The 27788-nt window shown below is 41.8% G+C and overlaps 1 protein-coding gene across 1 annotated transcript; it reads left to right on the forward strand.

Annotated features, from left to right (window-relative positions):
• On the forward strand, positions 1 to 25574 carry LOC148009249 (ERAD-associated E3 ubiquitin-protein ligase component HRD3A-like). Its single transcript, XM_087673662.1, has 6 exons — positions 1 to 822; positions 22171 to 22662; positions 23722 to 23937; positions 24166 to 24489; positions 24567 to 24809; positions 24980 to 25574. Exons 1-6 carry the CDS (start codon positions 205 to 207, stop codon positions 25157 to 25159), a joined length of 2073 nt encoding a protein of 690 aa, XP_087529788.1. The 5' UTR covers positions 1 to 204; the 3' UTR covers positions 25160 to 25574.
• Positions 25575 to 27788: the final 2214 nt, after the last annotated feature.

Genomic DNA, 27788 nt, shown 5'->3' on the forward strand with positions numbered 1-27788 from the left:
TTCTCTGTGAACACCGAAGTCTTGCGCGCGGATTTATGCTCGCTGCTAGGCTCTGGCTACGTCATCACGGCCTCTCATCGTTTGACACCTCAGCGGTAACAGCGAAACGGGGCCTCGAGCACATCAGGATCGATTATCATTCGCATTTGCCTCTCGTCAAAGGAAGAGGAAGAGAGACGGAAGCAGCAGATCCTGGCTCGCGCTATGTTATCGAGACGCAGCGTCCTGTTCCTGTGCTTCCTCCTGTTCGTGCTCTCCTCTTCATTTGTCTTGGCACGCTCCAAGCAGCGGAAGCTGGTCCTCCTCTTCTCAGACGACCAGGGCAATAAAGGCTCCTCCGCACCTCTGCCGCCGCACGACATCCTCGAGCATGCCGACGATCATACAGATGACTCGCAGTCCGACGAATGGGACGACTTGAGTGGCGACAGCCCCCTCGAGGATCTAGATCCCGGCTCATGGAAGGTTGTATTCGACAACACCACATCTGCAGAGCATGTAATTTCTTTGGAAACAGTTGATGAAACCCTAGATGGAAGGGATACACCCTATGATGAGGTGCTCTACCAGTTGGGCGTTGTCCGGATGCTCATGGCATCTAGCAATGGTGATCTGGAGGCCATGGGAATCGCCACAAAGGAGTTTCAGGAAGCTGCGGATGCAGGCAACGCCCATGCTCAGTCTACACTTGGATTCTTGTACGGCAGTGGCATTGGTGTTGACCAAAGCGATGCTAAGTCATTCCTGTATCATTCCTTTGCTAATGAAGGCGGCAATTTTCAATCGAAATTAGCCCTTGCTTACAGCTATTTCCGTAGACAGGTATGGCCAAACAGTCTCGTATAGTTTTCTCTACGTTATACCTACTTAAGCTATAGAATCTGGTTCTTTAGTCACTTTATTTCCTGTAAATATCACCGTCAGTGTTTTCTTAAATTTATTTCCACTGCCCTGAAAATATCTCTAATTTAGCAAGAAACTAACAATCAAAAAGCTTCAATTGAAATGCATGGTTGCCAGAACAACTTGGCATGCTTTAAAAAAGTGCTCTACTTTCTGCATCATTATCTATTGAGGATATTTTTGCAATGTTGTCAGACTGTCAGTTACGGGATTGAGTTGTGTCATCCTAAAAGCTAATTATGGTACTGCTTTTGATGGTTTGACATGTGGAATTTTGAGCATTTAAGAGTGCATTCAAGTTGCTTGTTGATGTGCAACACAGAGATCTATAACCTTGTTTTTTTTGCGATGCATGGACTTATCTGTCCTGGATGTGCTGAAGGCTGGCAATAACTGAAAAATTGCTGGAAAATGATTAAACCGAGGTCGATTATGACTGAGTCGAGGTGCATGACTGCTAGAGGCTGATACTGCAGAGACATGAGAGCCAATAGCAAGTACCAAAATGCATGGCTGTCACGAAATTTGTTTTTGATCTTAAAAGATTTAAAAGACAATCTTGATCAGGATTTGTAATCCATTTGTCTATGCATTGATTAGAGTTTGTAGATGAGCGCATCTCAAAATTGGTTTTCACTGGTTAACATGAAATATAACCTCTAATAATGGTTGAGTACAAGTGGAATGGATGCTCACTGCTCATAACCATTCCTTCCCTAACATATCCAACTCCATTTGCTGCTCCTCTGACCTGCCATAGTCTCCTCCTCTCCAATAGGAAGCAGTGTGTGCATGTATCCGTTTAATGAAAGGTGGAGGTGAGGAGCAGCCTATAAATAGGCCAAACAAATACATAAAAATGAACAGATTGGCCAACATCATTAAATGCTATTAAAACAGATTGGCTAACATCAAATGCCCCAAGCTTAGAAATGAAATGGCTTCTGCTAGCGAGCTGTGTCATGCAGAAAATGTACAATGCTAACTTCCTCTCTCAGATCATAGGTGATTAGAAAATATACGACTAAGGATTCATTACAGTACATATTGCAATGACAATTAAATAAGACCATTGATACTGAAGCAGTGGGTGATCAAGCCGTGAGAGTGTGCAATTGAAAAGGAATGCGAACATAGAGAGAGAAGGGAAGAGAAAGACTGCAATGAAAGAAGAGAATGGAAGAAGAGAAATCTGCACTGAATTGAACAAAAGCTGAATATATAGGTGAACTGATTAGTCCCTGCATGCAGCCCAAGGCACCAATGAGGGCACCCAATCAGGCAACACACAAGATCGAGACGGAGTCTCTTCAAAACAAGCATTTGAAAGGATGGAGCCGAATGTGGGACAATATGTAGATGGAGATGATATGCAAAGAGAACACGACAGAAAGCTTCAGAAGACAAGGAAAAACAAGACTCTCTCTGAGTGAATGCTACTCTTGTATTAGGTTATGTTACAATGGTTACAAAGGGTGACTTTTATAGGCTTGAGCCAAGAAGCAAAGGGTTTCTGCGTAAAGAGATAAGATGGTATCTTTTTGAGTGTGGGGTGATATGAAGAAGTTTATGCCTTTTGGCGGGAATAATATTGTGCTTTTGTTACAATCAAACAAGAATATTGTACAGTAGGAATAAACTTTTACTTTTTTAAGGTGGCTTTCTGGAAAGAGATCTGCCATAGTATTTTGGATTCTCGACACATGTTCGAAGTTGAGATCTAGCATATCGAAGAAAAGTAACCATCAAAGCAATCTTTTATTCTTGATTTCATTCGCGGCCTTTTTAGTCAAGTAGCTTGGAACATGCTTTAGGTCGGTACGGATTGTGAAGTGGACAAATTCGATGAAGAAGTGAAAGGCTTTGATAGCCTTAATCATTACCAGTATTTTCCTTTGGTAAGAGGGATAGTTTTTCTGTGTGCTTGAGAATATACATGAGGCATATCGGCATGGGTATAATTCTGAAGATTCTTCTTCACAGAGATATGCTTCCCATTTAGAACTTGAAGCATCTATATAAAGGGTAAGGGGATAGCTAGTTGGCAACCTTAATGATGGAAGATTGCTGATTAATTTTTTAATGTTTTGCACGACCAATGTGTGAATTTCCTTTCATTGAAAATTATATTTTCTTAATAAGGGACATAATTCTTTAGAATAAAGGGCAATATTGGGGGTCGAAGAATTAACCCAATTTAAGCAACCGAAGAATTGTTGTAGTTGCTTAACACTGGCTAAATTATCTAGCAAGGATTTTCTTCAGAACATGGTCTTGCAGCTTAATTTGTCCTTGATTTATCTCAATTCCCAAGAACTCAATTGAAGTTTGAAACATAATTGATTTTGTTGGTGATAAAACCATTCTTGTTTCTTCAATTGCTTCAGCAAAATGTGAGAGGTGGTCCAAGTGATCTTAGACTGTATTGGAGAATACCAAAATATCATCTATATACATCAGGCAAAAAGGAAATTCGTCAAACACAGAATCTGTCTATTCTAAGAATTTTGTTGAGGCTACCTTAATTCTAAAGGAGAGGATGGTACATTGGTAGTGACCTTGTGGGACACAGAAGATAGTCTTACATCAGTCTTCTTCTTGAATAGGCAATTGTCAGAAGCCAAATTTTAGATCAAATTTGCTAAACACATTTGCCTTTTTGATTTTTTTTCAAAAGTAAATCCTTTTAAAGAAATTGGATGACTGTGTCCAATTAGATACTTATTTAGTGGTTTACAGTTGATTACCATCCTTTTCTTACCTCTCTTTTGTTTTGATGCTTGTTGACGTGCAAGAGCTAGTAAACTTGTTTCTTTTCTATTTGTAAACTAGAGGGAAAAGTGCCTATTGCAATAAAATTAATGAGACAAATGAGGTATAACCTCCTTATAGGCACGAATATACAACATCTTGTACCATACACTTTTTGGGCAGACCGTTTCGGTATCTCATATAAAGGCAAAAAGGCGACAATGCTCTTATTACCCAAGATTGCTAGAACAGTTTATTCACTAGCTAAAGCTATTAGTCCTTCCAAGGCAAATGCAAAGGAACAATTGATAAAAATAGAAATAAAAAAATATAATACAGAGATACAAAAAATGCACAAGAACACCTCAAGTAGTTTATGTATGAAGACCCTCTAGTTTACAGAGTAATTTTTTTATTATTTGACAACTCCACTATAAATGAAGTAGTGGCTTTTCTGCAACTCTTTGGAAAGAGTTCAAATGGAGCTATGGTCAGGTTGGATCCTATATCAAGTAGAGCATCCACAAACAATGAAAACTGGGGCATGTTTTTTAATTGGACGCTTACCATTGGAATGGATCCACCTGTATCCAGTGCATTTACCTTGTATGTTTTGGGTTCAGATAGCCTTATCTGATTGACAGGGGCTATTGGTATTGTAGAAGTAGATGGGGCAACATTAAGCTCTCGAAGTATTGTTGTAGTACCTTGGGCAATTTCTTTTTGGCTTGAAAAAATTCTTCTATAGATTTTACACAACAAATGGAGTTCTTGTTGCATTTGAAGAAAAACATTCACCATTTCATTACCTTTTCCTGTGAATTGGAAGTTGTTGAAGAGAGAGATTGGAGAAGTTGAGAGGCAGTTCTGGGTTGATGAATATTCTCCAGCTTGTGAGGCAAAAACATATTGTCTTGACTTTTGGTTTCTGGTCCAAGAGTTTCCGGTTTTGGTAGATCATAAGGATTAGCAAATAATTATTGTCTAATCTTGTTCTTATGCTTTTTATGCTTGGATGAAGAAGTATCTGATGCGTCAGAGTCACTTGATTCAGTGGAACTGATCTTTACTTGCTTTCCTTTTGCTTTCTTTGAAAAGTCATTCTTGAAGTAGGAAGTAGAAGCCGAAGATATGAATTTATCTTTTCTTGCTCTTGGAAAATATGTTTCATGAACATTGACAGGATGGAAACTTGTAGGACTGATAGTGTCTTCATCCATTACTTCAGTAGCATTTGATGTAGTATCTTCTTCTAAGGATTCTTCTGTGGTATGCCAAGAATGATTAGAAGAATGTGATTTCGATTCTGTATCTGACTCAGTTGTTGATATAGCAGTTGATTCTTTCAGACTTTCAATTGTATCATCGTATGAGTAACAACTCTCAGTGTCAGTAGAATATTTTGAGAAGTCTTCTGAAGAGTCAGTATCATAATAGTGCATGTTTACTTTAGTAGAATTGTTCTGCTCTTTCCCCTTTTTAGGGCACTTGTTTACCAGATGCAAAGGACTTCCATATATGAAGTATTTAAGGTATTTCTTCTTTGATTCTTTTGAATTATCCTTGTATTTGTCAAATTTGTGTTGAGACTTGCCATTTTTGTATCTATATGATTTCCTTGAATGCCTTGAAGACATGTGATTGTTACCATTGTCTTGTCTATTGAAATAAGATCTTGAATGAGAAGAATTTTTGTGGTACCTAGATGAGTGTCGATGCCTGTATTTAGAGTGATTATATTTGTAGCTGTTGTCACAGTTGCATTTGTTGCATCCAAAGTCAAACATAAAATTTGTAAGCTTGCTTGCGGACAGACTGGGAAAACTTTTGGTTCAATTGTGTCGTCTTCTGGAGACGACAGACTTTCTTTATGGTTTGCTCGATGGTCTGAATAATGTGACTAACGCTGTTTGTAAAATCTCGATTCTCAGTCTTCATTTTTTGTTTGCAGTAGAAGGGGATTGGTTTTGGGAAAGAACAAACTAGATGTTCTTTTGTAGTGTTGTCATGGGCATCTAATCCCTCGTACAAAAGATCTCTCATATATATTAAGTATTCTTTGTATATTCTAGGATCACAGAGTTTTGATTTAAAGAAAGCTTCCCTAGCTTCCAATACATCGTCTAGCTTATTTCCCACTAATTCTCCTAGTAACAATTCAAAGAAAATATGTACAGGGTTAGGGTTTTGTACTATGGTAAATTTTACTTGTGGATGAATTGATGTCCACCAGTGTTTGAGACCTCCCACAAAACCATGGGTTATGGCGTTGAGGACATCAATCGTGTTTGTCTGGGGTTTCTCAATCATCTTTTGGCTGACGTATGCATACATCATGTAAATTATTGCATACATCATGTAGATCAATAATTTAATTTCTTCTGATGTCTTTCCATCAATAGACCATATAGAAAAAGATCCAAATTTTTCAAGCACTTCTATTTTCTTGTAAAAGTTGTTCTAAGAAGTCTTAGATGTTGAGGCAGTGCTTGTAGCATTAACTGGTACAGTTGAGGTAGATAAAATGGATTCAAGAGAATGATGATGATGATGATGGGCATTTATCTGAGCTCTGAGTATTGATGTGGGGGATCTTTTTGTCTTGTGGGGATTGATTGGGGCAAATTCTTCTTCAATTACACTTTCTCCATCCTCATTTGAGGAAGCAGGTAACTCCAGTGGAGGATGATAAGGTGGGTTTTGTTCTGTACTCTCACCCATTATTCTGGAATCCAGTCTTTTGTGAAGATGGCGAGTAAGTTCATCATTGTCTTATGGGTCGATGCGCAACGACATGTGATCTAGCACTTTGTTTTCTTCTCTTTGTTTTTGAATTTTTTGGAAGTCAAAACTGTCTCTCTCATCAAAAGCAATTCTGTAGTCAGTTTTTGACGAGTCAGGAAACATGAATTCTAAATACTCTGCTAACTCAGTTGCTGTGTAACTTGGTTGAATGGGCTTCTGAAAAAGTCGTGCAGGTGTGGACTGATGTAGCCAAGAACCAATGGCTTGTTTCTGTGTATCTTCTACCATAGGACAATAGATATTATGGATTTCTTGAAGCAAATCTTTTGGGTAGTCTAATTCTTCCAAATCTTCATAACAATATAAATCCTTATCAAGGAGAGGTGGTGTAGTAGAATCATTTGTAGACTTGGAGGTTCCTTCCCCCGTGGGTATGATTTCTTTTTCTTTACCTTTTGTAGAATTATGCATATTCAGTGTTCCAGTCGAAGGAGAAGTAAAATGTGATGTCCATCCTTTTTGCAACCTCTTGTTAGAGAAATTGGGCCAATCTGTCACATTACTTGTTGTAGGCATCAATGAGGAAGAAACATGGGCTGGTACTATTGTGGCTGGTTTTGCAACCATATTTTTTTGCATTTGTTGACACAGAGTAAGTAGTTGATCTGAGATTTGCCGCAAAGATTCCATCTTCTCTATAAGACCTGTTAATGCAAGGTGTGTCCAATTCATAGCGTGTATTTTTGCTGTCCAAGAACTGTTATCTTGAGGATGCAGATACGGGGCTGCCTTATACTGGTTGCTTTTGTATTCAAACTCTTGAATGACGTTAAGCACAGAAGATGTGGCTCTTTCAATCAACTTCTTACAGTGTTGGCAAATATCATGGATGACTTGATCATGAGAGCATGGTTGGGTATGAAACTTTAGTGTGTTAGCTCTTTGTGAGGGTGAAATTCTCAATTGTGGCTGCACTATAGCCTTTGAAGATGATGATGAAGATGATTGTTCTAGAGGAGGATTGTTGATAATTTGTTTCTGTGGAAGCAATAATGTTTTGCCTTTCATATTTTATATATCTATGACTTTTGGAGGAAGTAATTCCTTTTTTGTGATGGAGGTAATATCTAATTGCCACTCATTAGGTAATTCAATTTCGGACTAGTTTACACAATCAGGTAAGAACCTTTGTGTAATCTTGCCCGATTTCATGATAATGGTTTGACCTTTATCATGGGATGAATTCACTCCTTCTACAACTCTAGGAATGGCCAAGGACATACAAACCATTTTGCATTGTATTGCTAGATGGACGGATAACGCCTTCATTTACAGTCCCATTATCCTGATATGTAACATGAGTAGTCCAGACAGATAGGGATCATCTATGGCGATTACATAGTTTGGTCTTAACTTGAAAAAGATAGGACCATTAGACAATGGTGACACTGTTGCTCCTACAATCATATCATGAAGGTTGAGATGACGTGTATCTAATATTGCTGCCATACAAGATGCATTTAGACCTCTACGAAATAAGGGTATAATGTGTATAGCAATGTAGCCAAGATGTATACAAGGATACTCTTTTCCATTTTGTTATTTTTGGATTTTTGGGTATACAAGGGACAACAAATTCACATGTTAGTCTTCTGAAAGAGTCTCCAACAGTTAGAATACCTTGATCTTCAATATACATGGTTGAAGCTTTGAACTTGAAAATTCCATTTTCTCCATAGATTTGTGAAGCACCGATTTCCGGCAAAATCCATTTAGAGCTGGGCTGAGATTCATCAACGATGATAGTGGACTTTCCCAATGATTTGTATCTTTTGGACAGTTGCTTCAATGCAGAAGAGAAAGCATTTTCAACTTGAGCCAGGAGGACTTTATTGGACTTGGAGAGGATGAAACTCTCAAAAGTGGCAACAAGGCACACACAAAGCCTCAATGTCTAAGTACGAGGTAAGCCTCTTAATGTCACTAACAACCTCACTTTCTTTAAGTTGATAAATGAAAATCTCGCTTTGATACCAAACACAAAGAGACACAACAGAAGTGAAAAAAAAAACACAAGATCGAGACGGAGTTTCTTCAAAACAAGCTCATGAAACTGAAACACATAATGGATGGAGTGGAATGTGAGATGATATATGTTGGAAAAACCATTTGGGAAGGTTGCCACCTAGCAAACTTGCCCATACAGGTTGGTAAAAGATTGAAGAAGAGGAAAAAGAGATCATTCTTGCTGTAGCAAACGTGGGAGAGTTGTGAGCAGCCATGGCCAGCCTATTTTCAGCCATTGCAGCCAGCCACGAGTGAGTTTTGAGGAGATGATTGTAGATTTGGACCCTCCTCAGCTGGGCAATTGCATCCAGGTACAAGGTGACAGTTGATTTGGATGTCTCAGTTGTAGTTGACCAACATTTAATGCTGTTGTGGCAGGGCAGCAGCTGTATTTGATTGATTTTCAGTCATTCTTTGCAATGAAACTCTGAATTTTCTCTCTCTACAGCTTTCTCTCTCATCTCCCAGTCATTTCACAGCCTTGCTCCAAATATCTCAGCATTCGGACCCTTGGAGGCTGAGAAATTGCAAATTTCTTTGTTGTAAACCCTAATTTACAGCAGAATTTAGGGTTAGCCAGCACACTCGGGAAGCGTGCCAAAAATTGGAAGCTCTAAGACTTGGATTTTTCAGGGTTGAAGGTGAATCTCAACTAAATTCAAGTGGACGACTAGCCAACCATTGAATTTGGGGCATTGCCATTGTCTATGAAGTGGGCAAAGGCCCATTAAGTGCCCAAATCAGGGGGCAAAACAAATTGAAGACTTGCTGGTCACTTTGGACAGCAAGGGGAGTTTGGATTGCGAAGGGGATTGGGAGAATCCCACTGTAAATCAACTTCTTCTTCAATAAAGATAAAGAAATACTGAATGGGGTGCCAATTTTGGGGCCAATCAAGTGTGCATTGTCCAAGGTCAGTAGGTAAATTTGTATTTTCAGATTTGCATTTATTGTTTGCTGCTGTAATTTAAGCTGTAATCAGGGATTTACCACCCATCCACGGAAGGAAGGCTTGTTTTATGTGACTTGCACATGTGCGGTGCAGGTCAATTATTTCACAGTGTGGGACCTAGAATCCCAAGATATCAGTTGGTGCCAAAGGCAAAAGTTGTAATAAGTTATGTCTAATAGGTTCCAGGTGGTATTTGATATTAGATTTTGACCTGGACCGATTTATTGGCCCCTAGTGTTAGTAGTTTCATTAGAAATTGGGCATTAATTAATTAATTAGAGCCGGTTAAGGGCTAATAATTGCTCAAGGATACTTTAAAGACGAATTGGCCCAGCCAATTTAATTATTGGCGGGTGAAATTAATTTTTGGAGTATTAGAATAACTATTAAATTAATTTTTAGAAATAATATATTTAAAAATTCATTTAATAAGTTGGATAATGTTAAAAAATGAGATTAGAAGGTTGCTACTTAGTAAAACTTACCCATGCAAGTGGGAAAAAAGGTTTTAGGGACTAGTGGAAGTCTATTCTAGCCATTGTGAGAGAGGAGGCTATTAGAGGGTAAGGAGAGATTGCTGATGTGATTGACAACGAGCGGGGATCAGTCCCGTAGCATGTGACAACAATTTGGAGTTCTCCAAGAGTAGGTAACAGTAGCCCAAGGTCCTTTTGGTGCAAGTGACAGCATATGGTAGGTAGCAATAGTCTTTTTGGTGGTCCTAAGCTGTAGATGATAGCTTTCATGGTTGTTTGAGCAGTAGGGCAATAGTAGCTTTTCAACATTTCTAGCGATGAAACCCTGAAAGTTCTCTCTCTACAACATTCTCTCTTATCTCCTAGCTCTCTCTTAAGTTATCTCAACATTTTCTAGTAGTTTGAGCCATCAGAGAAAGAGATTTCAGATAATTTTTGCTATAAATCCTAATTTACAGTAGAAATTAGGGTTTGACAACCACCTTGGGATGTGTGCTCAGAATTGAGGGCCTAGGACTTAAATTCTAGTAGTTGAAATTGAGGGATTTCAGGGAGATTGAAGAGGTTAGCTAACCAATATCAGACTTGGGGCTAAATTTGTGTTTCAAGTAGGGTGAAGGCCAATCCCTGAGCAAACTTAGGGGCCAATTGGTTTGGAGGCTTGGTGGTCATTTATGATAGCAAGGGGCATTTGGATTAGCTAAGGAAGTCATAGAATCTTAGTTGGTACTTCATTTGCAATAAAAGTTAAAGAAATATCACAAGGGACGTCAGTTTCAGGGCCAATCGAGTGTCTATTGTCCAAGATTGATAAGGTAATGTGTGCATTTTGGTTTATGCTTATTTATTAATGGTTGTAATTAAGTGTTTGATTAGGTTCTACCACCCTCTTTGAGAAGAAGGGTTAGTTTCATGTCTCTTAGATTGATTCATGTTGATCTTTGTGGCCCAACATACACCGCCTCCTTGAACGGCGTACTATACTTTTTTTAGATTGTGTATGATCATTCTAAATACACGTAGGTGTACTTTCTCAAGCATAAGTCCAATGCCTGTACTTCTCTACTTGGGTGTTATTGGTGCATAACTAGATTGGTTGTTGCGTAGGATGCATGAGTAACAGTAATGGCGGTTTTACTCGCTACAAGTTTTTCGAGTTTCTATAGGAGCATGATATTTCATCCTAGCTTACCTCTACTAACTCCATTTCACAAAATGGATTCGTAGAGTGTAGGAATTAGACCATCATGAACATGGTGCATTTTATGCTATTTGCAGTAGAGCTCCCCGAGCCCTTTGGGTTGAGGTGGTTAACACTTCGGCGTACATTCTCAACCGGTTCGTGATTATAGCTATACCTCAAAGGGCTCTACATAAGGCAGTTTGTTTCTCTCGGCTCGTAGTTTTTCACTTTAGAGCCTTTTGGAGTCGTGCTTACACACACACTCTAGATGATAAGATAGGCAAGATCACTTTCTAAGCTGATCTCATGATCTTTGTAGGATACTCCTTTAAAGTGAAAGCCTATTGTTTGTTTAATTCTAGAATAAACAAGGTGGTTAGGAGAGAGAATGTGTTTGATGAGAGGGACATTATATAGTTTCTTGCATCAGACTCCGAGCCCTTTCCTCACATTATTCCCTCGGAGATAGGGCCTTTTGAGCTGGGCTTATTGTCCACTCTTGACCCACCCACAAATTCTTCAGCTTCTAGGCCCTCTTCTTGAGACATGTTACCTTGTTGGTACTAGTAGACCATGTGGGGTTCAAGGCTCTTGCCATTGGATTCCACTCTAGAGGGCCCTAAAAGATATTGTAACCAACCTTCCTCCTGTTAGCGATCAGATTCCTGGCCATACAGTACGGCAGCCTGGTTGGACTGACCAGTCGGACTGCCACGTGGCAGTCCGACCTGCCACGTGGCAGTCCGACCTGTACTAGTCAGTCGTCTGCATTTAATGCAGCCGACCTGTCTATTTTGGGCGCATTTTGGCTGGCTATTTATAGCCGATATTCTGCACAGTTTTCCACAGTTCTGTTCACAGGTTACAGGTTGGAGATCGTGCAGACTGCAGCGGACTTCGAGGCGAACAGCAGGTTGTATCGTCGAGGTGGAGACACGCAGTCCCGCGCATTGTGCCCGTGTACATATCTGCATATCTTTGTATACAGCACACTTTATACAGCAGATCTTCATCTTCCACTGTCTCTTTCTCTCTCCCTCTTCTCCCTGCGTTCACTCTCTCTCTCAATCTTGGTCCCACGCTTCCGCATCGCTGCACTCTGACATGGTATCAGAGCAGTGAAGAAGGGCTGATTGAGTGAAGAACCTACCTGAAGAGGAGATTCCATCACGGCACAAGGCTGCGTTTCCAGCGTTCGAGGGCGAGCGGGAGGGCTGCACATCGGAACAAGGCTGAAGCGAGCGTGGGCGCGTGGGAAAGGAGTCCAGTTGGTGGATTTGCTACTGTTTACTGCTGTTTGAAGAGGAGGAAGGCTGAGTTTTCAGCTTTCAAGTGCAGGTTTTGCTTTTTCATCGCCTCCGGCGGGTGAAGAAAGTACGGGACGCGGAAGAAAGAGCCCTAGCAGGCTGCGTTTTCATAGTCAGAGGGGGCTGCTTTTGCGTTTGTGAAGGCATTACAGGTGAAGATGTCTACAGAGATTGACTTGGAGTTCCAAATGATCATGGATCGGAAGGTGCTTGTCGTACTGGCTCTTCTTGCAGATCAAAAGCTCGATGGCGACAATTACCGCATCTGGCGCGTGATGACGTTGGCCATCCTTGAGTTTTATGATTTGGCAGAGTTTGTACAGGAGGAGATCGACCGGCCCTCGGTAAGAGATGAGTCCAAACTCTCTTCCGATGCTCGTACGGAGTTAGCCAAGGCACAGTCTCACTGGGACAAATTGAATGCTCGGATTCGTTCCTTTCTTTTTCTGTCTTATACTACAGCCGTGATAGCCCACATCGAGCACTTGATGGTGGCTCGGGAGATATGGCTGGAGCTTGACCAGATATATAACCGGATGACCCTTATGAAGTGGGTTTCTTTGGAGATGCAGATGCGGACCTTGTTCGTGAACAAGTCTTCTTCGTTGCGGGAGCACATCAACAAGCTTAGACAGTTTCAGATGCAGGTTCAGAATGCGGGGAAGCCGATTTCCTCCGAAGACATGGCGATCACACTCTTGTCCCAGTTGCCGCCACGATTCGGTGCTTTTTACTCCTCCCTTATTGCTTCAGGGCGTGAGTCTACTCTTCGGTGGGAAGAGTTGGTTTCTATGGTCTTGGACCAAGAGGAACAATTGAAGGGACAACATGCTTCCAAGTCGGAAGCTTTGACAGGTCAAGCCTCTCAGAAGAAGAGGAAGGACCAAAAGGAGGAGGACAACAAGTCAAAGAATGACAAGGAAAAAGAATCCACATGCCACATTTGTGGTAAGACCGGCCATTGGAAGAAGGATTGCCCGGACAAAGGACACCAACAAGAAGGACACAAAGGATTCTGGAGCGGTGGCTGCCGCTTCTGATGCTGTGATGACAGCTCCCTAGGCTCGAGAGTGGATCGTTGACAATGGTGCCTCCCGGCACATGACTCCTTTATCAGTTGGTGTTTCCCAGTTGCGACCTTCGCGTGGGCAGATTCTCATCGGAGATAGCTCTTCGGTGTCTATTGCAGGACGGGGTGAGATGCAGCTTATTTTAGATGGACGTGGTGGTACCCATACCTCAGAGGTCTTGCATGTGCCAGGTTTAGGGTATCATCTACTTTCGGTTCATAAAATTTGTTCACTTGGACTTTTGGTGGAGTTTGACAGTGATTCGGTGCGAGTCCTTGATCATGGGTCAAGGAAGGTTCTCTCATCCGGATATGAGGAGAATGGCATCTACAAATTGACGTCTTCTACCGCTCTTTCTACTCTTCTTCTTACCTCTGAGACATAGTCAGAGCTATGGCATGCTCAGTTTGGTCACCTCAACTATGATTATCTTCGGAGGGCGTCACGTGGACAGCTTGTTCGAGGGTTGCCGGACATAGTGGTGAGCTAGCAGCCATGTGTCTCCTGCATTCGTGGGAAGCAGCATAGGGATGCGATTCCCAACAAAGCTTCGTGGCAGTCTTCACCGATGGAGCTTGTATCTACGGATCTGTGTGGCTCTATGAGGAATGAGTCCTTGAAAGGGAGCTCGTACTTCATGTTGATCGTAGATGACTACAGCAGGATGACTTGGGCCTATTTCTTGGCGTTGAAGTCGGAGGCTTTCTCCCACTTCAAGGATTGGCTTCTCTTTGAGGAGAACCGATCGGGCTGGTGCTTGAAGACCTTGCGATCCGACAAGGGTGGTGAATTTGTTTCTAATGAGTTTGCTCGTTTGTGTGCTGATAAAGGTATTCACCAGGAGTTTGCTAACACCAATACTCCTCAAGAAAATGACATTCTTGAACGGAAGAACCGAAGTGTGATCGAGATGGCGCGCACCATGATGGAGCACCGACAGACACCTCAGTTTTTGTGGGCCGAGGGTGTGGCTACTGCAGTCCACATCCTTAATCGATCCCCCACTTCGGCCGTTGATGGTATGACACCTTTTGAGGCTTACTTTGGGACTAAGCCCGATGTTTCTTATTTTAGGGTTTTTGGGTGTGATGCCTACGTTCACATTTCCAAGACTCATCGTGATAAATTTGAAGCAGTTTCCCGAAGACAAGTATTTGTTCGCTACAGCTATCAGTCCCAAGGCTATCGTCTGTATGATCCCGTTAAGTGGGATGTGTACACCAGTCGAGATGTGCGGTTCGTGGAGGTTCCGGCCATAGCAGCGGGTGAGGAGCATCCTGTTCTTGGAGATCCAGGGGAGAGTTGGGCTCCCGAGACAGTTCCTTTGGAGCCAGCACCTTTTGATTCCGATTCTGTTTCCGATACAAAGTCTATTGTTCCACCGGTCACCCCCGAGGAGTTACCACCGGTGGATATCCCAGAGTCTTCAGCTGATGGAGAGCGACGAGGAGAGGTCCGGCCTCCTCCTCGTTGGGCCCGTGACACACTTCGAGATTCAGGGATCGAGGGGATCCCTGAGGAGTGGGGACCGTAGGATGGTCCGCGACGGTCATGGAGGCACCAGGCACATTCTAGAGCTTGTTTGCTCTTAACTATTGTTTGATGACCCGTGTTATGCAGGATCGAGAGTCCACCTCCGTGAAGGAGGCTTTACAGTCCGCACCATGGAAGAAAGCTATGGAAGCCGAGTTGGAGGCTATTGAGAGGAATGGCACTTGGTATCTCGTGCCTCGTCCCTCGAATAAGAAGGTGATTGGCGTCAAATGGGTCTTCAAGACCAAGTACCTTAGCGATGGTTCTTTGGACAAGCACAAGGCTCGCCTTATTGCTAAAGGTTTTGCACAACGCCCAGGGATTGATTGTCATTCTCCATGGTGACTATTCGAGCTGTTCTTGCCTTGGCTGGCCATAGGAGATGACCTGTCTACCAGTTGGATGTGAAGTCGGCCTTTCTCAATGGTGATTTGAAGGAGGAGATCTATGTCGAGCAGCCTCCTGGCTTTGGATCTTCAGATGGGCAAGTCTACAGGTTAAAGAAGGCCTTGTATGGCCTCAAGCAGGCTCCGCGTGCATGGAACGAGAAGATTGACTCGTTCCTTCAGTCACAGTTGGGATATTGGCGTTTCAAGGCCGATCCCAGCTTTATGTACACACTTCCGAGGTTGGTTGTGTGCTTTTTGTGTTGTATGTTGACGATTTGATTGTCACAGGTGATCATGCACAGAAGGTCAAAGAGACAAAGGCAGCTTTACATTAGACGTTCGAGATGACAGACCTGGGTCTACTCTACTTCTTCTTGGGCCATGAGATTTATCAGTCTCAGAGGGGGATTTTCATCTCTTAGCAGAGATATGTACAGGCGCTCTTGGTTTCTTTTGCGATGGAGGATTGTCAGACCGTTTCTACTCCTATCGATCCGCACTAGAAGGCCACTTCACATTCAGATTCTCCTTTGGCGGATGCTTCCCGCTATCGTCAGTTGATTGGATCATTGATTTGGCTCCTCAACACTCGTGTTGATCTTTGTTTTGCTGTTGGTCTCTTGGCGGGGTTCATGAGTGAACCTCAGACAGTGCATTGGCAGGCTGCCCAGAGGATACTTCGGTATTTGAGGGGGACATCTGACTTAGGGATTCATTATCCAGTAGGCACAGGTGGTTCTGATCTTGTACTTGCAGGTTGGAGCGACTTGGATTGGGCTGGAGATGTGGACCACAGGCGGTCTACTACAGGCTACTGTTTTACCTTGGGTGCAGGTGTTATCTCATGGAGTAGCAGGAAGCAGCCCACGGTAGCCCTTTCGTCTACTGAGATGGAGTATCGGGCCGCGTCTTCCACCGCATGTGAGGCTGTGTGGCTTCGGAGATTGTTGGCGGAGCTTGACTGCCCCCAGACTCGTCCTACTTTGCTGCAATGCCACAATGAGAGTTGCATTGCCTTGGCACGAAATCCTGTTTTCCATACCTGGACGAAGCACATAGAGATCCAGTACCACTTCATCAGAGAGAAGCTTCTGGATGAGACCGTCGCTGTGGAGTACTGCAAGACAGAGGACAATCTTGTAGATTTGTTTACGAAGGCGCTTCCCTAGGCTCTACTTCGGAGACATGTCAGATCCCTCAGGCTTCTGCCTCGTCCAGGCTCTGAGAGGGGGTGTTAGCGATTAGATTCTTGGCCATACAGTACGGCAGCCTGGTCGGACTGACCAGTTGGACTGCCACGTGGCAGTCCGACCTGTACTGGTCAGTCGGCTGCATTTAATGCAGCCGACCTGTCTATTCTGGGCGCATTTTGGCTGGCTATTTGTAGCCGATATTCTGCACAGTTTTCCACAGTTTTGTTCGCAGGTTACAGGCTGGAGATCGTGCAGACTGCAGCGGACTTCGAGGTGAACAGCAGGTTGCATCGTCAAGGTGGAGACACGCAGTCCCTCGCACTGCGCCCGTGTACATATTTGCATATCTTTGTATACAGCACACTTTATACAATAGATCTTCATCGTCCACTGTCTCTTTCTCTCTCCCTCTTCTCTCTGTGTTCACTCTTTCTCTCAGTCTTGGTCCCACGCTTCCGCATCACTGCACTCTGACACTTGGATAGGGTGGTAAATAATCTAATTAAGCACTATTTACAGCAATTAACAAATCCACAAAACTGAAATGCACATTTTACCATATAATCTTGGACATTGGACACCCTGTTGGTTCCAAAACTAGCACCCCCTTTGGTATTTATTTAACTTGATTGAAGAAGTTGATGTACAATGGGATTCTCCCAATCCCTTTCGGTATTCCAACTCCCCTTGTCGTCCAAAATGATCAACAAGTCTTCAATCTGATTTGCCCCTTGATTTGAGTAGTTAATTGGCATTCATATGCTTTGACGGAGATGGAAAATGCCCCAAATTCATTGATTTACTGGTTCCTCTCCTTGAATTTGATTGAAAACAGCTTCAGCCCGAGCAGTGTTAAAATTGAAGAAGTGAATGTAGTCACTCATGATAGTGATATTGGGAATGACGTACTCTTTGTCTCTTCACACTTTGATGCATATGCTTTACTTGCAGATACAGATGATGACATGCGTACCTGGATTCTCGATTCAGGTGCTTCCTTTCATGTCACCCCTCATTATGAATGGTTCTCTGCCTATACAGGGGGTCGACATGGTGTTGTCCATCTTGGGGACAACTATGCATGTGACATTGCATGCATGTATTGGCAGTGTGCAGTTGCAGTTTCAGCATGGTTCTGTCTTCACACTTCAGCATGTACGGCATGTACCTCAGCTCAAAAAGAGCTTGATTTGCATAGGGCAACTAGATAACGATGGTTTTCATACCACCTTTGGTGATGGGAAATGGAAGATCTGTAAGGGATCTAGAGTTATTGCCAGAGGTTGTAAGAGTGATACTTTGTATCCACTTCATGTATCTAGTGTGCGTGACCATGCTATTGCCGTGACCGAGCAGCCAAATGTTTCTTTGTGGCATGGCCGGTTGGGACACATGAGTCAAATAGGAATGAAAGTGCTTTCTCATTTGGGTTACTTGCCTTGTCTTCGTTATGTTGATTTTGAGCATTGTGATTATCGTGTTTATGGTAAACATGCACAGACGTCTCATAATAGTCTCTTTCGCTAAAATCTTCTCCTCTACAGTTAGTACATTCAGATGTATGTCCGATACTAGGGTTATCTTTAGGGGGAAAGAAATACTTTGTCACCTTTGTCGATGATGCTACACGGAAGGTATGGGTTTACCCTATTCGTAGCAAGGGTGAAGTGCTTGACAAGTTTAAAAAATTCTTGGCATTGGTTGAAAATTAGACAGGTAAGACACTTAAGTATCTTTGCTCTGGCAATGGTGGGGAATATGTGTCCAAGGCTTTTTAGGCATTTTGTGATATCAAAGGGATAAAGAGGGAGCTCACTGTCCCTCATAATCCACCCCAAAATGGAGTTGCAGAGTGTATGAATCGGACCATACAGGATAAAGTCCGTACAATGCTATCTCATGCTGCATTACCCCATGGTTTTTGGACAGAGGCTGTTATGATAGCCGTATATTTAATTAATGGGTCACCAAATAGGTCTTCTGGGGGGGGGGGGGGGGGGATGGAGTTCCCCAAGAAGCTTGGTCGGGCAAGCCACCTTCATATGCTCGCTTGAAGGTGTTTGGCTGTGAGGCTTTTGTGCACATTCATAAAGAAAAATGTAGCAAACTTGAGCCAAAGTCCTGTAAATGCATTTTCCTAGGATATGGTGACGAGGGTGAAATGGGGTATAGATTATGGGATCTCGAGAAAAGGAAAGTAGTACGCAGCAATGATGTTATCTTCCAGAACGCATGCATAAATAGCTCGTAAAGACTGAGGAGATCCGTAGGGTTGTATTCCGGGAAGAAATACCTTTTGAATAGCAAAATGTGCCCGTTGTATAGCAGCAAATACTTGCTGTAAATGAACTTGTAAATGCAAAAAATAATGTTGGAAATGATCAGCCAGCTATTACCCATGATAATGAGCCACTACATGTGCAGGAATAGCCAGGACAACAAGTTATTAATGCTGATTTGCAAGCTGAAAAGCCAGGACAGCAAGCTGAAAATACTCAACAGCTAGCAAACAATGATCATTGGGTTAGGAGATCGTCTAGGGCTACTAGGCAACCTGATAGATTCATTCATGGTACAAACAATGTGACTGATTATGTCATGTTGACAGACTGTGGTGAATTGTCTTGCTTCAAGGAAGCAATTGACAGACAGGACAACAAGAAATGGTATAAAGCCATGTTGTTAGAGATGGAATCTCATGAGAAGAATGGCACTTGGGACTTGGTGCATTTGCCTAAAGGGCAGAAAACCCTTCTATGTAAATGGGTTTACAAGATGAAGGTCACTTCTGATTCCTCGCCAAAGTACAAAGTAAGATTGGTTGCGAAGGGGTACAAGCAGAAACATGGAATTGACTTTGATAAGATTTTCTCTCCTGTAGTCAAGATGACTACATTGAGAACCATTTTGGGCTTGGTTGTAGTTGAAGATATGGAGCTCATACAGATGGATGTAAAGACTGCATTCTTACATTGGTGATTTGTATGAAGACATATATATGCAGCAGCTTGAAGGATTTGTGGAAAAAGGAAAAGAGAAGATGATATGTAAACTCAAAAGGAGTTTATATGGGTTGAAACAAGCACCAAGAGAATGGTATCATAAGTTTGGTACATTTATGCAGTCTCAAGGTTTCCATAGAAGTCAAGTGGATCACTGCTTGTACACCAAGAAGGCAACAGATGGCAGCCTAATTATCTTGGTTTTGTATGTAGATGACATGTTGATTGCTGGCAGGGATACTCATGCCTTGGACTCATTGAAGCAAAGTTTTCATGGCAGTTTTGACATGAAGGATCTTGGTGATGCAAATCACATTCTTGGCATGCGAATACTCAGAGATAGGTCGAAAGGATTGCTCTATCTATCTCAACGGGAGTATATCTCCAAGGTTTTGCAGCGTTTCAATATGGAGGGGGGGGGGGGGGAACAATTGGGGTTCCATTGTCTCCAGAGGACAACCCTACATCTGATGATGAGACGGTTGAAATGGCCAAGATACCATATGCTTCAATTGTTGTTAGTTTGATGTATGCTATGGCTGCTATACATCTTGACATTGCCTTTGCAGTGGGAGTGGTTAGTAGATGCATGGCAAACCCTGGTAAAAAGCATTGGGAAGCAGTGAAAGGTATTATGAGATACCACAGAGGCACAAAGGAGTTATGCATTTGCTTTGGAAAGCAGAAGGCATTTTTCCTTGGCTTTACGAATGCAGACTATGCTGGTCTGGGTATGTGTTTACCTTCACAGGAGAAGCAGTCTCTTGGATATCCAGACTACAAAAGTGTGTTGCATTTTCTACTACAAAGGCAGAGTATGTGGCTGCCACTGAGGCATGCAAGGAGGCTTTATGGAAGACGAAGCATATATAGGTGAAGTATCACTTCATTAGAGATGTACTTGACAACAAGAGCATTGAGCTTGTCAAAGTGCATATAGATGATAATCCTGCAGACCTTCTCATGAAGGGTCTTTCTGTAGAGCAGTTTGCTCATTGTCGACAGTTTATGGAAGTTGGATAGATATATGTATTTCAGCTTTGTACATACCTAGTAGGGCTCTGCCAAGGGAACACTTGACGAGGTGGAGAGGAAGGTGAGATGGATGCATGAAGTGCAACGTGATAGGAACTTGTAGACCAATCAACTAGTCTCTCAGGGGTAGTGAAAGAGACTGTTTGGTGAGGTTGTGCTCGGGCCATATGTCCAGTAGCAATAATGGGTGTTGAAGAAGTAGATGAAGCAAGAGTAGAAGGCGTAGCCCCAGTGGATTGTGCAGTCGGAGCGATCTGCTGAGGCTTTTTAGGTGGAAGATCTTGGGTCTTGGAGCAACACTCCTTGTCGACATAACTTGCTCTCTAGCAGTGTGTGCAAAACTGGTTTTTCTTGGGAAGTTGTTGCCAGATAGGTCTAGATTCTTTGGTTCCATCTGAGGAAGAGGAGTCACCCTTGGATTGGCTTGCCTTCCCATCTTGCAAGGTCTTGCCACTGTTGGTTTTCCCGCTCGAAGAAGAGGAAAACCAACCCCCTCCGCTCTGAATAAGGCTGTGATGAGACCGCAGATATAAATATGCCGCAAGATGATGCACAACTGATGCCTAGGTTGCACAAGTGCAAACGCAGGTTGAAATAGTGTTTGATGTGGCTGGCGATGACTGGATGATCAGATTGCAGTAGATGATGATGTCGCGAGCAGCTAATGCCAGCATGGATGAGGCGCCAACAACAAGAACAAACACACATGAAATGGCAGCAGTCACGAGCGCTGGACAGCCATGTGGAAGGAGGCTGATGGCTGAAATCTGCACGTGGAGTGAGAAACCTGCACACAAAGGATAGGTTGAATGGGGGTAGCTTGTCTAGTTATAGATGTTGAAGGGTGCCCCAAAGAATTAGGGTTTTTGGGGGACCACTGAAACTCTCTTGGACCGCTCCCCTTTTTAGGGTTTTTCATTAATTAAGTGTGTTTTGGGGCTATTTAAGAATGCTAATCAGCTGAAAAGCGTGTTTTAACTCAACAAAGAGGATGACATTAATCAATAGCATCAATGTAAGTACTATTGTTCTCATAAAGTCAGCACAGTAAGCTGAGGTTCAGTTGGCACACTAGAAGTTTTTTAGGACGAGAAGTATGATGAAAAAGGTAAGTAGAAGAACTTGAAGGAGGTTGAATCTGACACCTAAATTCGTAATAAGCGAAGCACAAGAAGTCCAAAGCAAGGACAATAAGTCTAAGCTATTGTTCCATAGGAAGATGGAGCATCTTTGTTCCTTTTGGAGAACTTCATTAGTCCACTGAAACATGCCATTAACATCACATAGTCACGTTACATGATTGACATGCATAGCAACTTGCACCCAGCCTATAAAAACACAAAGAACCAGAAATATGTACCTATTTGACCACGTCAATATCATACCCTAACCTTACCCTCCTTATCTGCTTGATACAGGTTCAATTCCCTGCATGTACTTCCATGTAAATATTGCAAAAGATACCCATATGTATTCAAGACTTCTGCTCTTCATAGTCTGGTCTGTTCTAAGCATGTATTGCAACATTTTCTTCATTTAAGAATCTGGTGATCGTGATTTTCAGATGAATGAAGAGGCAGTAAAGTTGTACGCGGAACTTGCTGGCACAGCAGTTGCAAGTTTTTCAAGTGCAATTGATAGTCCTCTGGTTGAGTTAGTACCTTTAAATGATGGATTAGAAGAAAATAAGGAAGCTTTGAGAAAGTCTCGAGGTGAAGATGATGATGACTTCCAAATTTTAGAATATCAGGCTCGCAAGGGAAATGCTCTTGCCATGTTTAAAGTTGGACTGTTTTATTATGCTGGTTTGAGAGGAGTACGGTGTGACCATCAAAAGGCGCTGGCCTGGTTTCTCAAGGCTGTTGAGAAGGGAGACTCAACTGCAATGGAGTATGTGGGAGAAATCTATGCAAGGGGTCATGGTGTGGAAAGGAATTTTACGAAGGCCCTTGAATGGTTCATGGCAGCATTGAAACACAATCGATTCTCTGCATACAATGGTATTGGCTACTTATACGTCAAAGGCCAGGGAGTGGAAAAGAAGAATTACACCAAGGTAAGCATATCATTTTCCAAGGAATTTGTGGAATGTAATTTTCAACTGTTTGCTAAAATAATTGTTGTGAATGGTTGACATCAAAGTTTAATTATGCTGGAGATTAAGAAAATGCTATGCACCAAAATTTTCACATCATATTGTTTTGGTAAAGAAGAAATTGCATTTGGCTGACTTAAATGGAGACTTAATGATGTTATTGATCACTGAAGAAGATTTAGCAGATGATTAACTTTTACAATTTCAGTTTGCACTTTCCTCTGGAGTGGCATGGTAAGTGGTGGAATTTATTGTGGTCATATAGCAAAGGTGATTAGTTCAAAGGGTTGGTGAAACAGTCCGGTTAAGTCTTTTGTCTAAAATTTTGCAGTGTATGCTAGGGCCTAAATGTAGAGTATAGGCTCAGAGGACTCAATTATTTCTAAATCTGCTCAAATGGAGAATGATTTCATATGCGACCCGATGTGGACTGTGGATTCTAAATAATATGATATGATTACAAACATATGTGTACATCGGGGCCAATAAATGCTACAAACTAAGGATTATGTAGTCTGCCAAGGTACTACTAGTACTGGCTAAAATAGCATCACTGTGCTCTTTATCCATCTGCCCAGCATTGCAGTGTTAACTGTGCAGCATATGTTCTGCTCTGCTGATCACTCTGTCCATGTTAAGGGCCGTTGTCTAGTGTCACCATTTTCCATTTTAGGCTTATTTTATTTTTATTTATCAAATTGGTTTTCTTTGTGTGGATTGGGTGCCCCAGGTGTGGTGTGGGGGCAAGGAATGGAGGGGGAGAGTGGAAATATAATTATTGAAAAGTTTTGCCTCTTTGGGAGGGTTCAAGTGGCCTAAGTAAAAGTTGGAAAGTGAAAAGTGTAAATATTCTTTATGAGGAATGTTTGAGGGGCTAAATAAGCAAAGATATTATGCATGGTGAATGATTTTAAAGCTGATTTAGCTGAAGTAAGCCTCTTCTGTGGTTTCTTAAATTGTGTAAAAGCTTATATTTGTGCTGCATTTAAGATGGTTGATGTGTAATGCTCTTTTATCCAGGCCAAAGAATGTTTTAGTAAAGCAGCAGCCCACGATGACCCTGATGGGCATTATAATCTGGGAGTTCTCTATTTAAGAGGAAAAGGAGTAAAAAAGGATGTGGATGAGGCAAGTAAGCATTTTGTTACTGCTGCTAATGCTCACCATCCAAAGGCTTATTATCAACTAGCCAAGCTGTTTCAGAAAGGCATGGGTGTGAAAAAGGACTTATCCACGGTAATCTACAATATTCTTATAAATTTGTCTCGTATGAAGGTTTGGGGCTAGATTATATTATACTCTCAAAGAGATTGCATTACGTTTCAGATGCCTCATGAGCTAACAGAAGCAGCCATCCGCTTCTATCAGTGCTGCGTCTAGAATCAACTTGGTGGCCCATTCAAGTCTGCATGGGCTAAGTTACAAGAAAGCTAAAAGTTAATATTCTTGATGGCTTTTCTGCAGGCAGCAATGCTGTACAAAATAGTTGCAGAGAGAGGCCCCTGGGGCTCACTCATGCGGTGGGCTTTTGAGAGTTATCTGAAAGGAAATGTAGGGAAAGCCCTGCTCTTGTATTCTAGGGCAGCAGAGCTTGGATATGAAACAGCCCAAAGTAATGCAGCATGGATATTGGAAAGATATACTGAAGGTGAGTTTTGCATTGGACAGTCTGGGTTTTGTACTTCTGTTGAGCGCTATAGACGTGCTCATGCACTGTGGTGGCATGCCTCTGAACAAGGAAATGACGATGCTGCCCTGCTTATTGGAGATGCATACTACTATGGTCGAGTAAGTTTCAGTATGTTAATGAATTGCTTTTAATAGTTGTACATTAAACCTGTCTTCATAAATTACCCTCATTACAGGGAACTGAAAGAGATTTGGAGCGTGCCGTGGGAGCATACAAGCATGCTCGCCTACAATCAAATGCTCAGGCAATATTTAATCTTGGTTATATGCATGAACATGGAGAAGGCCTACCTTTGGATCTTCATCTTGCCAAACGATATTATGATGAGGCTGTTCAGACAGATCCGGATGCTGCTCTTCCAGTATACGTTGCACTTAGTGGCCTTTGGTTGCGCCAACATTATAATGGAAGTTTTCTGGTAATTTATGCTGCTTAGTATCAACATATAGTTGTGAAGTTGCTGTTAACACATGGATTGCTTAAGGTTGTAATTTTACCTCAGGAAGGTTTGTTCTAAGTTGTCTACTGCTAGATTTTATTTTTTCTTTGAAAAAAGAAGTTGCTGTAACACATGTTTACCTTGTGCAGGTGACACTGATTGATGGCCTTCCAGGATCATTGCCAAAGATAGGAAATTGGTTCAAGAAAGTTGTCTTGGATGAAGGCAACATTACTTTGGCGACTCTTTTTGTTTGTCTAATGACCGTTCTGTATCTCAGGAAAAGGCGAATTGCTGCCCAGGTTGTGCCGAGTCCACATCCACAGTAATCCTGTATAATGGCCTTATCATACCATTCAGATGTATTTCTGCTAGTACAGAACTACTTTATTTCTCACCAAGCATCAAGGATCTGCTTGACATCTGTTAGGGTGAGGTCCAAGTTGTAAAATATCCTTTCAAAAACATCTCCTTTACACATACTGAATGTGGCAATCTGGATAGCTTCTTGGAGACTGCTACCCGCATGCGGGTAGGATAGGTGGTGTTATTGAGAGAGGAGTAATTCCATTTTCCTATTGTTTATTAATGTACAGAGTATGGTATGCCTCATCGTCCATTGTGGAGCTAGCACCAATATCTCATACCTGCCATCACGAACTGGTGAAAGGCTAAAAGTTCTGTATGCTAGGATTAAGGAATATGCTGATGCAGGAACTGCAGATTGCCTGCAAGTTCTGTGTTGCTAAGCTTGCTGTTCAATTTTTGTATCGTGTTAGATTAGTCGTATGACATTATGGACATTAAGTTTGCTCAAACCCTTTTTATTTTCAAATAGTTTTTACGTAATAAGTATGGAGGGTTGGATCCAGCAAATCTTTAAAATTTGATATTTCTGAGCTGCAGTTGGTGTGAAGGCAGTTATCAGTGACTAGACTTGGATTTGAACCTAATTGAGTTTATGACAGGTTATTTGTGTAAGTCCAACTTTAATTGAGTGACAGCTCTGTTCATATAGGTTGGTGTATCTTTGTTGGCATTGCCCATTAGGGCGTATGCTTCTACAACGGTATGATGACATGGTCAATCATGAGTGAAAAATCGCCCTTAAGAAAGAGAGAAAGTAGCCCTTGCTTCAGGGAATAGCGGCAAAGTAGCCCCTTGTTTTGGGAATTGAAGCAGGAAGCTTTTCTAGGAAAGGATCCAGTGCACTTTATTTTTACATTGGACAATAACTGGTCGTTACAAGATGAAGAATGTGTTACATAGTATCAATGGGTGATGGGAAAACATGGAATGAGGCAAGATTAGAGATAGTCATGTGAGCAAGAGCATGAGCATAAGTAAAAGAACCAAGGAAAGTAAGCACCATTAAGAAACTAGGTGAATACAAATCCGTAAGATTAGAAAAGAGTATAAAAGGAATTAGTTTTGACATTCTTAGAGACTTGATTAATGAGATCTTTGTGAGCTTAATGATTGTTGTCTATACATTTGAGTGGCTAGTATGATCTCTTAGAGAAAGCTTTAAAACCCATGAGAGAAGAAGGGAAGATGGTACTCTTTCAAGTTTAACAAAAATGACAAGATTAGTAACATCACTAGTAAACTAGATGGTTGGACCTTTGTGCCCATCATTTGGGGCACATTTTCGTCTACCATAGGGGAAGAGAATAGCAATAGGATTTTACTTACTAAGAGATGTGGTGCAAACTAAATGGTAAGTGCATGTTTGTATTAGGGGATAATTAATGTGCTTTTGTAATAATCATGGGATGAGAGCAATTTCTTTCATGTCCCATGAAGGGAAAATAGTACTTTTAAAATGATAGCACTTGAGGTTGCAATCTATTCAAAGGCTTTCATTGAGCTTTTTGTTTGGAAGAAACTAAATAGGTGTGAGCGTGTATGGCTATGTGAGAGGTAGCCATTGCACTTAGCTTGAAATGCTTGAAGCAATAAGTGGTCTGTGGGTCTTGGCGATCAAGCGTGAGCTACCATATTTTGGTTTCATTTGTTGGGACCAACAGATTCAAGCATTGAGGGTATGCGTGCTTCGAATCGAGCATTGAAGTAGAGCTTTTCCCGAACTGGTGCTTGAGTTAGATAGGTAGGAAGTGAGGGAGTTTGAAGAGGTATTCAATTTCCTTGGTAAATGAGCATTGTGATTTTTTGGATCTAGATGAGTAGTTGGATTAGTGTAGACATTTGGTAGTGATTTGAAAGCATTAGGATAATGTGAAAACAAGAAAAAGAAGATTATACACAGTAGGGTTTCTATTGTTGTAATTAGGCTAAACAGAGAAAAAGGTAGAGAAAAAGAGCTTTAATGTGTAATGCATCAAAAGGAAGGAAGGGAAAAGATCAGAATTGAGTAGAGAAGAGCTTTAATGAGGAGATTGTGCGTGGTGATCTTCATCGCAATGTATTTTGGCCCTTTTTAGATGTTGCTTAGTGCTTATTGATCAGTGTCAACACCCTGCTATAATCATTAGCAAGGCACGAGTAGGATTTTTAAATATTTTTCATTGTTTGGTAACCCACCGCCATAATCAGACGCTCATTGTAGGTTTCGATTACCCTAATTAGATTGTATAATTTTCATCCATTCGGACATATCTTTCCTGTTCGAGTCACTAGATTCAGACACTCAAACTAGTTGTCCACTCAAACATATCTCTCAAACCAGTTGTACACACATCTCATTTGTTTGAGTCTCTAGACTCAGACCACCCTATTCAGACTGTCCTACTCGGACTTGGACTTGAAACAATCGAATGCCCAAAATTGGGCACTTGGACTCAGTTAGTCCGACTCGATGCCTCAGACTCAAACCATTGACCACTCAGATAGAACAGAATGAAAGATCTGATTTTGGGAATCAAACAACTGATACTCAAACACTAAAAATAAAACCTGAAAGCTGACAAAACCAGCATGCTCTAGACCAAACAGAGC

Source organism: Lygodium microphyllum, unplaced genomic scaffold (assembly GCF_053477565.2).
Source record: "Lygodium microphyllum isolate KBCC unplaced genomic scaffold, Lygodium_microphyllum_v1.1.10 scaffold_32, whole genome shotgun sequence".
Taxonomy (NCBI): Eukaryota; Viridiplantae; Streptophyta; class Polypodiopsida; order Schizaeales; family Lygodiaceae; genus Lygodium; species Lygodium microphyllum.

What these genes read in the sequence shown, in the direction of transcription:
- LOC148009249 (XM_087673662.1), top strand. Translation starts at nt 205, where the DNA reads ATGTTATCGAGACGCAGCGTCCTGTTCCTGTGCTTCCTCCTGTTCGTG. An exon ending in TGAAAAAGGACTTATCCACG is followed by an intron (nt 23,938 to 24,165) that starts GTAATCTACAAT and finishes GCTTTTCTGCAG; the next exon opens with GCAGCAATGCTGTACAAAAT. An exon ending in ATGCATACTACTATGGTCGA is followed by an intron (nt 24,490 to 24,566) that starts GTAAGTTTCAGT and finishes CCCTCATTACAG; the next exon opens with GGAACTGAAAGAGATTTGGA.